Here is a 17985-nt window from a genome sequence, read left to right as displayed (position 1 = left end):
GGGGATGAGGAGGGGGCGGGGCCGCACAGGTCCCACCCCCCACGCCAGAACACGCAAGGCGCGCGCGCACTCTCAGATCGGCGCTCGCCTGGCTGGGTCGGGCGCGCAGGCGCAGTGGAGAGGCCGCGTGGGGGAGGAAGGCGGCGCTGGGCCAGAGAGGCCCGCCGCGGGATATTCCGGGGCGGCGAGAGCGGTACGACCCTGTGACTGGGGGAATGGGCGTCACGCTCCTCCTTCTCCGCTTCCTTTCTCCCCTGTACTAGGGAAGGCGCACTCCTCGGGGTGGACGGGGAAAAGCCGGAGTGGGAGGTTAGTGGGCCCCCTTGGGGGCAGAGGGCCAGTGGGAGGGGTCAGAGTGGGGAGGGGAGGCCTCTGACCCCGGTCCCCGAGGGCCGCGGGGGCTCCCGGGGTCTCTGCACCCCGCGACCCCCGCTTGCGCTCACCTGCCCTTCCCAGGGATGTGGGGCTGGCTTGGTGAGGGGCGGGCTGCGGTCCAGCCTTGGCGAGTTGGCCTCCGGCCCGTTACCCAGCCCCGGCTCCTTGAGTTTGTCTGCTTCTCTTGTCTTCCCTTCCCTTTTCCAGCTTGGCTCTTGAGATGACTTTGTGACTCGTTTGCCAGGCGCTTCTGTGGTGTGGAGAGTGAGTCCACTGCCTTCACTGTCATGCCGATGAGTGGCTCCCCCCTGTTCCAGGGGGTTCCCTGGTTTCTCATTTCACCAGAGGCTGCATCAGCCAGGGATTAAGACTGGAAAGATGAAGAGAGGGGGAGAGAGGGGGGAACAGACAGGCCGTGTGTATCCTCTTTTATAGCACCTACGCAAATAGATCACAAAGGCACGCAGAGTACAAACTTTTTCATTGAATTTTGGGTTCCTGGAAGGCTCTATCTTCCCTTCAGGCTTGAAGAGGGAGGTTTGGGAACAAAAAGGAAGTTTTGCGTTCCATACTGGGCAGTAAATGAACTTTGCCATCCTGGGAGATTGAATGGACTGAATTTATAAACGGGGTAACAAAAGGGCATATGATGGAGTCATGTTGGGTTACCTGGGAAAAGCTGGGAGATTGGGAGATACTTAAACCCGGGCTGCTGGACAGAGGAAGGGCACTGCTTACCTGGTTGTGTCTGGTTCTTGTGATTGGTCATTGTCTCTGCTGTCTGCTGGCTTTTTAAAGGGATCATTAAAAGCTTGTGGAATGCAACAGTAAGGTTCAATTTACTGCATTTCAAACTGAACTCCCATTCAAACTGAGTTCCATTGGTTAGTTGAAATCCAGTTTAGTGGATCACAGCCATCATTAAAAAAAAAAAAAAGGTAGAAGCCATCAGGGCTCATTTTACTTAGTAAGACCAAGTATTGTTTCCTGACACTTGCTTCAGGTATACATACATTCATACATATGTGAATGTGTCAAGTGTTAATACCATGTGTTTCTTTGTGTGTCACAGAAAACTTCGAAATGGATTGGTCTCCCTTATCTTCCTGTTTGCTGCCTTTCCTTCCTCAGCCTGAGTGTTCAGTCATTTGAAAATGTACACAAGGACTCAGCACACTGGGAACGTACAGTAAAGAGCAGATTGTGTCTCTTGAGAGAGGTACTTTCCAAGAAGAAGGACAATTTACTCTTCACTCGTGGAGATACATGCAGTTGAAGAACAAGCATTTTGTTGGAGTAGGAAGTACATTGGTTTACTTAGGAAGGATAGAAAGGAGGATGAACCTGTCTTTGGTACACTCCCTGGTGGTCTTTGTAAGTTTGGATTCCGGGAGTTGTTTTGAGTGGGAGCAAGGAGTTTAGATGAAAGGGGGTGTGCTCTGGTTTTTGTTTTTTCACGGATGGAATTGTTCATTTAACCCTTAGAGCTTCTTGGGTGTGTTTCCTATGGACATTTTTTGCATATGATGTTGATTTTATGGTTGTAAAGCTGGTGTGATCCATTGCCAAATAGCACTTGTCATGGAAGTGGATCTCTGAGGATCACTACAAGGTGTTTCTTATGTATTACTATTTTTTGTAAGTTTAGTTCTTTATTTTGAGGGAGAGAGAGCGTGTGTGCATGAGTGGGGAAAGGGGCAGAGAGACAGGGAGAGAGAATCCCAAGCAGGCCTGGGGCTGTCAGCGCAAAGCCTGATGCCGGTCTCAATACCATGAACTGTGGGATCACGACCTGAGCTGAAACCAAGAATTGGATGCTTAACCAACTGAACCACCCAGACACCCCTATGTATTACTATTTCTTAATCTGAACATGTGGGGGATTCCCGGTCTATTTCTGCCTGTGCCTAATTAAGGTTTTTAAACCACATATTACTGGAGAGAAGAAGGAACTTTTCAAAAAGCCTGAAATGATAATTGAATCAAATGTGCTGTGGAATCCATGAAGAAATGGTGGCCAAAACATTTTATTATTGCTCCTGAATGTCAGGGATAAAAACCTTGCATGGAGTCCATTTTCGGGTAGTACTCTGTTGGGTGCTAGACATGATTATTTAGGCTCTCCTCGACATTTAGAATCTTAGATGATGTAAAAGTCCTTTAAAACCTATTTTGTCCCAATTTTGTGCTGGGGAAAATGGATTTTCCTTTTGTTTTTGTTACTTGGATAGTTATTATGGCTGTGTGGCGGGGGGCCTTGGGGCCCCCAAAGGTCTCTTTTTGAAGGTCTCAAAAATCAGGTTACAAGTTAGCCTTCCTTTTAGAGGTTATGAGTTAGCCCTCATTTTAGAGGCTGATGGTTTTCTTTGGGTTGTACCTCACCGTTGTGCGATTTTACATGTGTATTAGCAATGACAACCAGGTTGGAAGAGAGAACTGATTCAAATTCCAGAAATGTTGCTCTGGGTGAGGTAATATGCTTTCTTTCTTTCTTTTTTTTTTTTAATTATTATTTTTTTAATGTTTATTTATTTTTGAGAGAGACAGAGACAGAATGTGAGTGGGTTGAGGCAGAGAGAGAGGGGGGTACAGAATCTGAAGCAGGCTCCAGGCTCGGAACTGTCAGCACAGAGCCTGACGTAGGGCTCAAACCCACAAGCTGTGAGATCATGACCTGAGCCGAAGTTGGACGCTCAACCGACTGAGCCACCCTGGCGCCCTGGTAATATGCTTTCTTATTAACACATCAGTTAGCTCATTATTTATTCCTGAAACACAACTCAGAGTGGGAAAGTCCCCCTGTCAAAAACTTTCTAAAAATCATTTATGTCTTTAGAAAAGGGAAGGAGCACTTTTCCATGTTTACTTTTAGCTGAAAAACACTTTTAGGAGTGAGTGACCCATAGTGGGGGGTACCTGGATGGCTCAGTTGGTTAAGGGTCTAACTCTTGATTTTGGGTCAGGTTATGATCTCTGTTTGTGAGATCAAGCCTCATGTCTGGCTGTGTGCTAACAGTGAGAAGCCTGCTTGGGATTTTCTCTCTCACTCTCTTTCTGCTCCTCCCCTACTTGTGTTGTCTCTCTTTCTCTCTCTCTCAAAATAAACAAACGTTAAAAAATGTAGGGGCACCTGGGTGGCTCAGTCGATTGAGTGTCCAGATCTTGGTTTCAGCTAAGCTCATGATCTCGTGGTTCGTGGGTTCTTGCCCCATATCAGGCTCTGCACTGGCAGCGTGGAACCTGCTTGGGATTCTTTCTCTCCTTCTCTCTGCCCCTCCTCTGCTTGTGCTCTGTCTCTCTCTCTCTCAAAATAAATAAACATTAAAATTAATTAATCAATTAATTAAAAGACATACCCATAGTGCTGCCTTGAGAATCAGGGAGCAAGGCTCTTTTCCCTGGTCAGCATTTGGGAAACAAACTGCTTACAGTGCAGACCTGGTCCTTACTGGTTAATCCAGAGAGGGATTCCCCGCTTAAGATGACCCTCTTCATGAGGCCCGCTAAAGCATTTTCATTTCCATGCCTCTTCGCTCTTCACTATGACCCCTGCTTGACAGAGAGTTGCTGAGGCCTGGAGAGGTTGATTCCAGGGGAGGGTGAGGGTGGAAGAGATATGCTTTCCGTCAGCAGCATCCTCTCTTTGAGTCCAGGGGCTCCCCTAGGCTTTTCTTTTTCTCTACTGCAGGCCTGCCCAACTGACAGTTCCATAAACCTGGCTCCTTGCCACTGGCCCAGTAGAGGTACTAATGGGAGGGAAGTATGTAACTGATTAAGTAGGACTTAACTTTGCCTTACAGGTTTTTCTGAGTTTTGACCAAACCAAGATTGTTACAAACTTACTTCTGGAACTATAGGTGTTTGCACACCAGTGAGGTCAGGAAGGAGGGGGAGCAAGTCTAGAGTAGATAAAATCCACATATTGAAAAACCAGCTTGAATAATTGAGAATTGTCATATACATTAAAGAACCACTATTTTATTTTTTTTAGTGTTTATTTTGAGAGAGAGAGAGAGTGAGTGTGCTCCTGCACACACAAGAGGGAGGGGCAGAGAGAGAGCCTGTGCTGTCAGCGCAGAGCCTGATGCAGGACAAGGGGGCTCCATCGGGTGAATTGACCTGAACCAAAATCAAGAGTCGGAAGCTGAATGGACTGAGCCACTACGGAGCCATCCAGGCGTCCCAAGAACCACTATTTAAATACTTTTGTAACAGGGTGGAGCATAAGGTAAATAAATAAACAAGCCTAGGTCGAGGACCCTGGAAACATTTTATCTTTGTGAATCACATTGAGAAATGGGGTCCTCACTGGTAGCCTTTGTAGAAACAGCCCACTGTGCCTTGGAGGGATGCTTTGTTTATTGATAGTGATGCTGGGAAAACTGACACTTTGGCCAGTGAATCAGATCAGCTCAGCTTCGGTCCTAATCTGGGCTGGGTGTAGTGTAGATATTTATTGAAAAGACAGCTTTATTTTATTTATTTTATTTTATTGTATTGTATTGTATTGTATTGTATTGTATTTTATTTTATTTTATTTTATTTTATTTTATTTTATTTTATTTTATTTTATTTTATTTTTTAGAGAGCACAAGTAGGGAGGGGGCAGAGGGAAAGAGAGAATCTTAGGCAGGCTCCTAGCGCAGCGTGGAGCCCAACACAGGGCTCAATCTCACAACTGTGAGATCATGACCTGAGCCAAAATCAAGAGTCAGACCATTAACTGACTTAGCCACCCAGGTGCCTATGAAGAGACAGCTTTTTAATTTCCGAGTTTTAAAAGATTTGACAGAGGAGAAAGAGCGCTTGCCCTCTGTGTGGCATGCTTGTTTCTGTGAAGTTTATTAATGGTTAAAGCAGCATCTTAGCTGTGTAGGGTACAGTGGAAACAGCTTTCTGACCTTGGACAGTCGACAAGTTGCTTAGCATTTTGGACTTCATTTCTTTATCTGCAAAATGGTACTTTACTGAGCCCCCAGAACTATTCAAAACCCTTAACAGAGTCAACCCCTTACAGACTGTTGCTCTTTATCATTTGTCTATATGTTTCTGTTCAGTGCTCAAGAAGGGAATCATCCAGGGGCTCCTGGCTGGCTCAGTCGGTAGAGCATGCAACTTTTGATCTTGGGGTTGTAAATTTGAGCCCCCCACGTTGGGTGTAGAGATTACTTAAAAATAAAATCTCAAAAGAAAAAAAAAGTAACCACCCAACAAAATGATCTATGAAAGTACTTTGAGAATTGTAGCATGTTATACTTGTGTGAGGTTAAAAAAAAAAAAACCCACAAAATTTCCTAAAAGAGAATAATTGGGCAACAAAACAGTAATGAGTTTTAAAGCAACAAGTAGGAGTACTTATTGGTACAGAAAGATTGGGGTGAGATCTGCAGGAGATGGGAGGGACTCCTGCATGATAGGTCAGGGAGTCCTTTTTTTGATTCCTGGAAGCCGGCAAGTTTCTCCTTTTTCCTGCTTTAATTAAGAAGGACATTTCTATCCTTACGGTAGGTGTATTTCCTTTTTGTGGCTGGGCCTTGCATTTGTATGTGTTTCTTTTCATTTACTGACATGTCCTTTGAACATGCCTATGTGATTGTGCTGAACTTTTTATTTTTGTCTCTTTTCTTAAGAGTCCGTTCCTCTTTAGACGGCTTTATATGGTACCTAACATGCCAGGCACTTAAAGATGGAAATTGTTCAGGTGGAAACAATGAATAAATAAATATATATGTATATATAACATGTACCTGTGACACTAAGTATACCATTTTGCTACTCCTTGCTCAAGGAATGGTACATTCCTGCTTTCCACAAAGCACCAGAGGTATAGGCTCTTTTCTGTCTGCTTTTCCAGCTTAGTCTCTATGTGTTAAAATTAGCTAAACATGTTCATTGTGTCTTGGAGGCTTCCCCAAGTCACTAGGAGCCAGAGTGAAGGGCACAAGAAAGACCCCCCCCCCCCCCCCAACCCCAGCATGGGGCCTCTCTGGGACTGGAGGGGAACTAATTGCAATTGTAGATTAATTGTATTCATTTAACAGATACTTAGTGAACTCCATTTGGATACATTGTGCTGAGCCCTCTGAGTGTGCAGGTCCCTGCCCTCACTGAATGTCTTTCTGATGGGACCTATAGGGCCATGCTAAGTAAAATACTCACCTGCTTGGCCCTCCCTGGCCTCCAAAACCGAAGGGAGATCTTAAAGCTAAACCAGGATGGAAAGTGAGCACAATTCTTGGATTTTATTAAGTAATCTCTCTCTTTCTTTCATTCCTTCCCTCCTTCCTTCTCTTGCTCCCCCATCCCCCTCTCCCTGGAGAGGTTGTGATTCATACTCTAAACCTGGAGGGCAATACTTGGTGCTGACCAGGAAGTGGCATGAAAAGCCATCTCTGGCACTGGAGTCTTCCGAATAGCTGGCCTCTGAGTGAGAGTGTTGTAGAGGAGGAAATATCATTGGGGTTAGTTTCCTGTGCACACAAGACTCAGAGTGACATTGCTTGTGAAACAAAGCATTATATATAGACTGAAGTGAATCAGGGCTGTGTCTGCATGATGGATTTATGCTAGGAAATAACATCAGGGTCAGTTGGAGTTGCTTTGAAGTAAATTGCTGCTTCCATTATTACTCTTGCCTGATCCGAACCAGTTATTTAGTGGTGGGATGAGGGACCTTTCCACAGTGGGCACTGTAGGCACTAGGCCCAGGAGATGATTCCAGGGGCTGGTATACATGGCACGGGCTAATCCTCCCATGACTAGCACCATGGTTCTCCCAAAGCATGTTTGCATGTGATGTCCTGGTTCCTGATACACAGATAACAGCTCTACAGGGTCTGGATTTCCTTCTGTGTGGAGCCGTGGGTGAGGGGAGTCTCTCTTTCTGTTGGCTACCTCATTTTAAAATTTTTAAAAAATTTGCCCTTGGGGGAAGGGCAGAGAGAGGGGAAGACACAGAATCCGAAGCAGGCTCCAGGTTTTGAGCTGTTAGCACAGAGCTGGATGCAGGGCTCAAACTCAGGGACTGCGAGATCATGACCTGAGCCAAAGTCAGACGTTTAACTAACTGAGTCACCCAGGTGCCCTGGCCACCTCATTTATTTTATTCAACAGGTATTCATTGCACTCCTATTCTATCAAGACCTGCTGGGGTGGGAGTAGAGGGGACCACAGATTTTTTTTTTTTTTTTTTTTTTTTTGAGAAATAAGGGACACGTGTACAATAAGTGAATATATTTGGTTCTTGTGTGCTTTCAAGTTCATGGGAATGCTTACTGCTGTCCATTTGATGTCTTAAGTCCTTTGGGTGTGGAGGTCACTATCAGATCCACTGAAGGGCTAGTGAAAAGTCTTTGAATTGGACCTTTTCTTGTGAAAATGGAAGTACCTGCTGGAGATGTCAATGTATTACTCCTGTGTCTGAGGGCAGTACATATAATCCTCGTGATCTGAGTCTATATGACCCCTGAATTCCTGTAGTGAGTTCAGATGCCATGTTATCAAGATCTCTGCAGAGTCTCTGAGTTTTGGAGAGTAGCAAGGACTGGAATGTTAAGGGTTATCAGCCTTATCTCAAAAAAGTATCTAAATTTATGCGGTGACTGAGTTTGGATAGTGAACATTGGCGCTGTGAGAGTTCCTCTGGCACAGGATCCCCAGATGTCCTCGGTGTGCAGGAGGGGTAGCAAGTGATGCTGTGGTTTTACACAAGGCTGCCTGGGGGAGATGCGATTGGCACTAGGGCAGATTTAGCTGGGCAGAGCTGGGCATAGGTTGTGGGGGCGGCTTGTGAGCAAGGCACGGAGAGGAGGTCTGGCTTTGGGTTTGTGCCCAGGCTGCCCTGCAGATTTTAGAGAGGTGCCTTGAGTCGTGGGTTTGTTGTACCCAAGTCGGGAAAGTTCTGGGAAGCCCCCAGCACTTCGGCAGCCCTGGGACTAACGTAAGTGTCACTGAGGAAGAGGTGCGGTGTGAAGAGGCAGGGTGTTGCAGTTCTCGGGAGAGGGAATGTGGGTGGGTGGTGCTGGGCTAATCTTGAGGGTTCTGTGGAGGAGCTGAGGAGCCTCTTTCCTCCCTGGGAGTGAGAACAAGGGCCCGCCAGCGTCAGATGGGAAAGCTTGGCTGAGATCGGAGGTAGCCGCCGCCTGGACCAGACGGACTGCTTTTCAGAGCCTTTTTTTTTTTTTAGGCCAATTTTTAGTTATTGCTCAGAGTGTGGAACTCTTCTTGCCACCTACACTACACATTGTCCTCAAAAACTTAAATTGGATTAAAGTGAATAATTTTCACCTGGTGCTTATATAGTTCGGTTGATTCAGCAAGCATTGGGTTGGGGATGAGTAAAATGTGTATGTGATACCAGTGATGGAATGGGGATGATTTAACAGTTGGAAAAATACTAATAGTAAAATTAAAGTTAAACCACGTTAACTGTTGAGTAAGAGCATGGGTTCAGATTTCAATTTTGTCACTCCTGGCCGTGTGACCTTGAGCAAATTATCTAACCTCGCAGGGCCTCATTCCTTCATGTGTAAAATGAGGCTGATACTAATACCTATTTTATAGTTTTGTGAGGCTTAAAGAAGATGATAATGTAAAGCACTTAGTCTAGTGCCTGATGCTTTTAACTATTAGGTAAATTTTCATAAAGAAAGAAAACCGAGAAAGACCAGATGACCCTTAAAACTGCTTCTTGCCCTAAGCTCCCTTTTGAGAAGTGAGCTTTGCATGGCAGAGTGAAGCTGTACAGTGTGTGGGAAGACCCTTGGGCTGAAGCTGGGCCCGGTTCTGGTTCTGGTTCTGCCCATGGCCAGCTGTGGGGCTTCAGAGACACACACACACACACACAGACACACACACACACACAGAATCCGAAGCAAGCTCCAGACTCTGAGCTGTCAGCACAGAGCCCGACACGGGGCTCAAACCCATGAACCACGAGATCATGACCTGAGCTGAAGTTGGATGCTTAACCAACTGAGCCACCCAGGCACCCTGTCCTTTGTTTTTTTCATCTTTTTTTTTTTTTTTAATGTTTGTTTATTTTTGAGAGAGTACAAGTGGGGAAGGGGAAAAGAGAGAGGGAGATAGAGAATCCCAAGCAGGCCCTGTGCCATCAGTAAAGAGCCTGATGTGCGGCTCAAACCCACAAACTGTGAGGTCATGACTTGAGCCAGAGTCAAGAATCGGGACACTTAACCAGCTGAGCCACCCAGGCTCCCCCATGCTCTGTCCTTTTCATGGCTTATCTCATGACCAGCTGTGTGTAGGTGTTCCAGATGGGGAAATTGAAGCTCATAGTTCCTTGTCCAGGGTCACCTAGCTGTAAAGGTAAAGCTGGCCTCTTCTGATTGTCTTTGATTCGGTATGTCAGACGTTAGTAGTTCTAGAAGTTAGCTGCCTTTCTTTGCATTTAATTTTCTGATCATAACTACATTTTGGCCAATGCTTTCTGGGTTGTCTTAAGGAAAACACTGGAGAATAAGCTTGTAATTTGAGGCTAAATTGTAGTTAATAAGCATTTCTGGAGTGTCTAGATGTTTCTGTGGAAGTAAATAGTGGCTCCCGCTCCCACCCTTGTTAAATAAAATCTTATCTGAGGTGCTTTGAAGTTACAGGAGGGAAGGCTGTGTGTAAATACTCGAGTGGTAGAGGCCTTTCTCAGCAGAAAGTTCTCGATGAGGCCCTCTGTAGTCAAATATTTGGATAGAAGAACGGGCATGTTTTGCAGCTAGAATTGCTGGCTGGCTATAGGATTTTCTTAAACGTACCCCTAACTGATGCCCAGGTCTTGCAGGCAGCTGGGGCTGCCATATTTGTTGGGGCTAGGGAGCTGTGGGGTTGGGGTTCTGCAAGTTGGAGGAGTCGGTTTGGGGTTGGTGTTTGTTCTTCTGTCTCCACCTTGTTGTCCCAAACACGGCTTTCAGCTGTAGAGTGGGGCAGGTAATTTTTCTGTGTTATATTGTTGTTTGGGAGACTGACCCAGATAGAGGCTTTGGTCGGTGACATGGCGAGGGCATCCTTTGGCTCTACTTGACTAGCCTTGAGCTATCCAGGTGTTCTGGCTTTTATATCTGGGGAAAGGTGATATGGTGACAAGACAAGCTGGCAGTTGGTCAGGTAGTCTGCTTTCAGGGAGTAAAAGTTCTGGTTTCAGGAGACACAGGAGTGTCAGAGGCACTGGTGTGTAGGCTCTCCTCTGTGGAGGACTTGGGAAGGGGTCACTGGCTGGTTGTGTACCAGAGGATTCCTGCTTTCTTCCTGCCGATGGAAGTCTGTAACCAGGAAGGCATCCTCTGTGCTATTGTATTATAGCAAGAACTGCTGTGGGCCGTGCCAGCTCTCTGACCCCAGTGAGAATATGAATCAGCAAAACTGGAGCTAGAGTTCCACCTAATCATCTGTGTATCTTTTAACCACTAAGATTTATATTTAGTGACTAATGATCTTATGCTAGAAGTACCACCTCCCACACGAGTCCCCAGCAGGTTGGCTCTGAGTAAGGACACTGACTTAGAAATAACCCCTTTCCCCCTCTTTTCCTGCAGGATTTGCCATGGCTTTCTTTGCTGGGCTCTGGTGCCCCTTCACCCGTGCAGGCAGAGCCCTCAGCCAGCGCAGTTTCAGGTAACTTTCCCATTCGGTTCTAAAAGCTGTGTCTTTGAGTAAACCTCCCATCAGGGCTGGGTATCACATGACTCGAAAGGGAGTGGGAACCCAGAGAGGTAGGCTTGGCATCTGGGAAAGCTTAAGGGGCCAGAGCGGCTGGGGTTTGGTCAGGTCAGGTAAGAGGATTGGTAAGGAGGTGACTTTGCTGTTGGAGGTAGAGTAGGGAGTGGCCTACGGTAGATGTAACTTCGGTCCTTGCTGGACTCTGACATTTCTTGACCTTGTCATTCCCCCAGTGCATGAAAACCTTTTCTTTTAAAAATGGAATCTCTTTTTCTTTTTCTTTTTTTAATTTTTATTTTTAACGTTTATTTATTTTTGAGACAGAGAGAGACAGAGCATGAACAGGGGAGGGGCAGAGAGAGAAAGGGAGACACAGAATCTGAAACAGGCTCCAGGCTCTGAGCGGTCAGCACAGAGCCCGACGCGGGGCTCGAACTCACGGACTGTGAGATCATGACCTGAGCCGAAGTCGGACGCTTAACCGACCAAGCCACCCAGGCACCCCTGGAATCTCTTTTTAAAAAGTTACATGCTTACTACCAAAACTCAGGCACGGTGGAAGTATGACAGCCTCCCCTCCTTATAGATGCTAAGCCAGGACGCAGAGCACTGGGTGTGTTCCTGTTGGCAAACGTGCCTTCTGTCCCCATTCGTGCACTCACTCCCTGGCGTTTACTGAGCACTGTGCCTAGGGTTGGTCATAGATGAATAAGAATTGCTTCCTGTCCTGAAAGAGTCTTCACAGTTGGCCACAGGAGCAAACTTGGAAACAAATAACTCTGAGGAAATGTGACCAGTATAATAATAGAGGTTTGTACGGTGCTTTGGATGGCTTGAGACAGGAGCTGCTAATGGACGAGGAGGGGGAAGGGAGAGCGGAGGCAGCCTTCCCACAAGGGAAGTGGGAGTAGGCCCGTCCAGGCCTCCAGGGAGGGCTAAGAGGCATGGTGTGCCCGGAGGGCACAGGTCACTCTGGTCAATGGGAAGAGGTTGTGGACCTCAGCAGGTAAGGGGGGGGCAGACTGTCGACAGTGTAGACAGTGGTGGACCACTGTACAGTTTTAAGTGGTGGTGGGGGTGGGGGGGTTGGCCTCAGTTTAATGTTCTGATGAGAGCCCTTGGTCTGCAATGTGAGGCACACAGAACCACTTGGGACACTAATGTAACAGTCTTGGCGCAAGAGAGAAAGCTGTGGAACTGACAGTGTTGGTGGGGTTGGAGGGAAGGGACAGAGGGGCTTTGCAGGTAGTGGCAATAGGACTTGGCAGCCAGGGTGTTGATGGAGAGAGAGGTTTATGGCTTGGGGGCTGGAGAAGCCATTTTCTAGAAAGAAAATATGGCAGCAGGGGGAGGTTTGCAAGGGGAGACGATGAGGTCATTGTGAGACCTATTGAGCCTGCAGTATCAGTAGGACACGTTGCGGGGAGCTTGGAGTGAATGCAGGGCTAGAGTATAGGCGAGAAGTGGGGCCGGAGATGAAATTTACTAGTTGGAAGCAGAGGGAACCAATGAGATTACCTGGAGGAAGCATGTGGAATTGGAGGGGAGAGCCTGGGATTACCCGGGACAATGCCAGCACTTCAGGAAAATAGAAATCCACCTGTTATCTGACTGCTTAATAATAGTTTGTCTGCCTTTAATAGGTATTCTTTAAAACCAATTCCAGTCTAGTGGGGCAAATGCATTGAGACAAAAGATTGTTACCTTGACTTATTTCTGGTTTCTCCTATATTATGTCAGGGGACCCCCTTAGCAAACCTACTCATGTTGTCTAGTTCCCAGCAACACACAGATGGGAAGTTTGGGAATCGGTGTATTGTGGGGGAGCAGGTTTTGCAGGCTAGGTAATGGGTGAGGCCTGGCCTGTAAAATATTCCCTTAATCCTCAAGAGTTCTTTTGAATACTAAAGGCTTTCAGTTAGGTTGCCATGAAGATTGTTGTAACAGAGAATCGGGTTCTCCTTAAAACCCCTCCAAGCTGAGATGTTGACCTGGCAGCAGAAGCTTTTGACTGTGAGGAAACTGTCTTGGTCACAGAGAAGTCTTCACAAGAACCCGACTTTCTGTCAGGGCCCTGGGTTTTGCTCTGTTCAGCATGTTGTTGCTAACGTTTGATCTCTCCCAGGCCTTGCCCTCTGAGGCCTCTGCACCCTGGCCAGGAAAGATACAGACTTCAGCCATTTTTTCTCTTTCCCTAGCACCACTGGGAGCCTCGATGCAATTCAGAAGATGACGCGCGTACGTGTGGTGGACAACAGTGCCCTGGGGAACACCCCGTACCATCGCCCTCCTCGTTGCATCCACGTCTATAACAAGAGTGGGGTGGGCAAGGTGGGTGACCGGATACTGCTGGCCATCAAGGGACAGAAGAAAAAGGCACTCATTGTGGGGCATCGCATGCCTGGTCCCCGGATGACCCCCAGGTTTGACTCTAACAATGTGGTCCTCATTGAGGACAATGGGAACCCTGTGGGGACCCGAATTAAGACACCCATCCCCACCAGCCTGCGCCAGAGGGAAGGTGAATTTTCCAAAGTGCTGGCCATTGCTCAGAACTTTGTGTGAGCAGTGGCCAGGCCACTAACTGCACTGGGACTCATGGGAGGGAACTTGGGGCCTCATGCCAGGGAACAGTGTCCTGTGAAAAAATAAACCTTTTCCTGTGTGTTCCTTCCTGAGCTTTCTGGGATGTAGTCATGAGGTAAATGGCACCAAAGCAGTTAAAAGGTGGCCAACCCTTGTCTGGCCACACAAGATGGCGGTCTTTGCAGGAAGTAGCCTATGAGCCCATCCAGGATTGTCAAGCTCTGGAGAATGGATGTATAAACCAAATGCCAATTCATTCATGTGCACTTGGACTCTGTCACTTTCTTTCTTTAAAAAAAAATTTTTTTTAACGTTTATTTATTTTTGAGACAGAGAGAGACTGAGCATGAATGGGGGAGGGTCAGAGAGAGGGAGACACAGAATCTGAAACAGGCTCCAGGCTCTGAGCGGTCAGCACAGAGCCCGACGCGGGACTTGAACTCACGGACCGCGAGACCATGACCTGAGCCGAAGTCGGCCACTTAACCGACTGAGCCACCCAGGCGCCCCGGACTCTGTCACTTTCTAACCAGGCAAGATTTTATTTTGTTTTATTTTTTTGCCAGCGAGAAATTTTTTTGTGTGTCAGAGGGTTTGAGATGTTAAATGGTTATGGGGATTACAGGGTTAGCATGAAAAAGAGCAGAGGGACTTGTTTAATCTAGTGGAATATTGCCTTCAGGCTTCGATGGAACCCAGACGGTAATCCTCTCTCTGCTGTGGAGTACCCTCTGCTAGGGAGCAGAAGCACTCCTCTGTGTTCAGTAGAAAGCTTCTGCCCTTGACTGCCGGGGGAATGGACGAGCCCTTAGGTTTTGCAGATGACCTAATCTTGGGCCTATGTAGGTGGGTCCCATTTGTTTGTTGATCTTCTCAGGGAGATTTGGGGGGTCTCCCTTAGTTCCCTTAACGAAATCTCATCAACTCGTTTGTAAGTCCATTCACTCAAGTTATCCTGAGCACATGCTTGTAGTATATTCCAGTGGCCTCTGAGAGGCAGAGTAGCACAATGATCAAGAACACAGGCTCCAGGGCGCCGGGGTGGCTCAGTCGATTAAACGTCTGACTCTTGATTTCAGGTCGTGATCTCATGGTTTGTGAGATTGAGCCCAGTGTTGGGCTCTGTGCTGAGAGTGCAAAGCCTGCTTGGGATTCTCTCTCTCCCTCTCTCTGCCCCTCCCTGTGCTTGTGGGCACAGGCGCGCTCGCTCTATCTCAATATAAACATTTAAAATATAAATAAAATAAAGAACACAGGCTCTGTAGCCAGACTGCCTGGGTTTGAATCCTGACTCCGCCACTTACCACTTAATGACTTTGGGCAAGTTCTTTAACTTCTCTGTTCCTCAGTTTCTTCACCTGTAAAATGGGGATATAACAATGGCACCTACTTGGTAGGATTGATGTGAGAGTTCAGTGAGGTAGTACGTCTGAGTACCTGGCAATAATGAGCATTCAGTAGGTATTAGCTGTTTTTTGTTGTCATTTCTATGCATGTGCCAGCACTGAGAAACAGCAGTGAGTGCAAGTAGGGATGGTCCTTGCCCTCATGGAGCCTACGGTGTCCCTTGGGAAATCAACACAGCTCACATAATTCAAATGCAAATTCTCAGGTGTGAAAGTGCCTGTGATAGAGGGGTTAGACTTTTCTGAGGGATTGGAGGCAGCTTCTCTGAGAAAAGGTTGCATCAGCTGCTTTCTGAGAAATGAATAGAAGTCATAGAAGTCAGGATAGTGGTGGGGGTGGGGAGGAGTGTGGACAGGAAAGGGGAAGAGGGAAACCTATCTAGGCAGGAATTATGGGTATAGATCTATAAATAATTATTGAGTTATGCACATCATGTGCTTTTTTATACCTTAGCAAAAATCAATGAGTAGGCATTAGTTAGGCTAGAGAGGAGGGAAAAATGTTCCGGGCAGGGGGAAGAGCATGTGCAAAAGCCCTGTGGCAGGAGTGAATGGTATAAGTACCAGGGACTTGAAAAAGCCAGTGTGGCCAGAGCAGGGAGAGTGAGACGGAGTGTGGTGTTGGCTGAGACTAGGAGAAGAGCAGGGCCAGGCTGTGCGAGGCCTCATAGGCCCCAGGCAGCTTCCCTTGCCTTTCCAGCTTACGTTGAGGGTACTGTTGTGGGGTATTTAGCATGTGGGGTAGGGGTGGTGGGAGAGGAGATGTGCTTAGATTTGCTCTGTGGACAGGGGCTGAGGGAAGCCAAAATGGGTAGCATAGGCTCTGCAGCAGGCCCTGTGAAAATGATGATGTGTTGGGTGAGGAGGGTAGTAAAGGAGGGAAGGAGAAGCCTTTAGGAAGTACAGTTGACTAGGCTTGGTGGTGCATTAAGATGGTGGGGATGGCCAAGAATGGGTCATGTGTTTCTGGCTTCCATGCCTGGATGGTGTGAGGGGGCAGTACCCTAGGAGAGGTCTGGGTAGCAGGGAGGGAGCAATTAGGGGCATCTGGAAGGGGATGCCTTTGAGACATCCAAGAGATATCAGGTAGGTAGCTGGATATAAATGATCTCTTAAATTGGAATGGCACTTAGTATCTGTTTTGAAAGTATGTGTATGTCTGTCCTTGGATTCCTCACAGTCCTTAGGTTTGGCAGGCATTGGTCCATGGTTTAGATGAGGACACTGAGCTTCAGAGGTAACTTGATTTCACAGGGTCTTAAAACTCCTAGGTAGTAAAGCTGGTCTGGAAGTCAGATCCTGGGACTTGTAACTGCAGAGTCTTCCCACAGCATTATGGGGTCTTAATTTTGTGGTCGATGAGTCTTCCCCACCTTGAATGGATTCTCTAGCTGTGAGCCTAGAGGATAATTTGCGTTTCCTGAAGTCAGTGGGTACACCTTGGAGCCTGTTACCTGCTATGTCTTGACTGCAGTGAGGTGAGGGCTCGTAGTTTTCCGTCTACTTGGTTGAGGCGTGCACCGCTCCCCAGGGCCCTTCTGACAAAGCTTGATTCAGGGTCCCCCTGGGTACCTGAGGAGCTAACGTCCTTTTCCATCTGGCCCTGTGGAAGGACTGATAGAGTCTGTGGCTGACATGCTCTGCTGCAGTGGCTCACCGTGGCCAAGGAGGAGGGATCACACGCAGCCTGGGTCCTGCTTTGTCAGTGTTGAGTGTCTCCAACTGTAGCAGCTGGTACTCAGCAAGCTCTTAATTTCTCTGCTTTCTGGGCTGCTGCTTCCCAAAGGCTTTGGGGGAAAGAGACCCCTGTCCTGAGGCAAAGGAAAAGCAGAACTGTTATTCTCAGCCGGGTACCACCTGCTCGGGGGCTGGGCCTTTGCTCTTTCCTGAGCTACCCTTTGTCGTCACAGGTCACTTGCTTTCTGGGGTCAGACTCACTCCTTCCTGTGCCCTTAGTCAGCAGCCAGCTTGTGGTGTGGATCCTTTCATGAGTTTGCAGGGTCCTGCCGCTCTGCCGCATTCCCTCTGCCGCTGGGGCCTACCCAAGTCATTCAAATGACTGTCCTCACTGTCCCTTCCTCTGCTCTTCACTCTTCCCCAAGGTGTTCTGTGCTGACCACTGGAAGGCTGTGGTTTCCACAAAGCCGAGTGGCCGGACCCTGCTCTCCGCCTGTGACGCAGGCCTTCCCAGCGCACAGCCCAGAATAGCCTCAGCTTTGCTGCTTTTCCAGCTGCCCTATCACTTTGCAAACTGGGATCTAATTTGCTGTCCACCCTCCCCGCCCCAGTCTCTCAGCCAGTACCACTTTCTTTGCTCATGAAATATTTATAATCACAGATTATGTTTCCCTATGAGTATAAGCTTGCTTTTGTTTTTTTCCCTTCCGCGCCCTTAAGAAGCTGCCCCTGACAGGTCAAAGAGCCTCATGTCTCTTGGTTCATAGGCGTCATCACTCTGCCTCCTGCAGTGTTTGGCTCTACCTGTGGTTTTACTCCCTCTGCTACAGCGCCATCAAAGAAATGTGATGGAAGGGCTGTAGGTTGGGAGACCTGCACTCCACTTGGGCCTATGCTACTTCCTAGTTTTGTGACTTTGGGCAAGCCACAGCCTCAGGGAGTTGCACAGGGGCCTGGTGCTCAGGGGACCCAGCCAGTGGGGTGCCTCTGGAGTAGTCCAGACATGCTTCTGGCTGCAGCCCTTGCCTCAGCCACTTTGAAGAGTATGTCTTTGGCTGCAGGTAGGGACCTGGTCAAAGAATGTGCAGAGATCATCCTGTCGCCACCAACATTCCTGGCAAACAGAAGCCAGGCACCTCTGGCAGGGTGGTCTCTTCCTGGGTGAAGGGCAGTTCCCTCTTGAGACTTAAGCCCGGCCTTGCTTTAGCGAGGGCGGGCTGTGAGAGAGAGAGAGAGAGAGAGAGAGAGAAAGAGAGAGAGAGAGAGAGACCAT

At 47.7% G+C, this 17985-nt stretch overlaps 1 protein-coding gene across 2 annotated transcripts; it reads left to right on the top strand.

Annotated features, from left to right (window-relative positions):
• Positions 1-72: 72 nt before the first annotated feature.
• On the top strand, positions 73-13721 carry MRPL14 (mitochondrial ribosomal protein L14). Of its 2 annotated transcripts, none has more exons than XM_060615625.2 (3): positions 73-193; positions 10920-10998; positions 13242-13721. In XM_060615625.2, the coding sequence occupies exons 2-3, from the start codon at positions 10928-10930 to the stop codon at positions 13606-13608; spliced, it is 438 nt and encodes a 145-aa protein (XP_060471608.1). In that variant the 5' UTR covers positions 73-193; positions 10920-10927; the 3' UTR covers positions 13609-13721. The 2 variants fall into 2 exon arrangements, with proteins under 2 accessions (XP_060471608.1, XP_060471609.1); XM_060615626.2 differs by lacking the exon at positions 73-193 and adding an exon at positions 200-309.
• Positions 13722-17985: the final 4264 nt, after the last annotated feature.

Source organism: Panthera onca, chromosome B2 (assembly GCF_046562875.1).
Source record: "Panthera onca isolate mPanOnc1 chromosome B2, mPanOnc1 haplotype 2, whole genome shotgun sequence".
In the NCBI taxonomy this organism is placed as follows: Eukaryota; Metazoa; Chordata; class Mammalia; order Carnivora; family Felidae; genus Panthera; species Panthera onca.
This window is presented reverse-complemented; position numbering and strand designations above follow the sequence as displayed.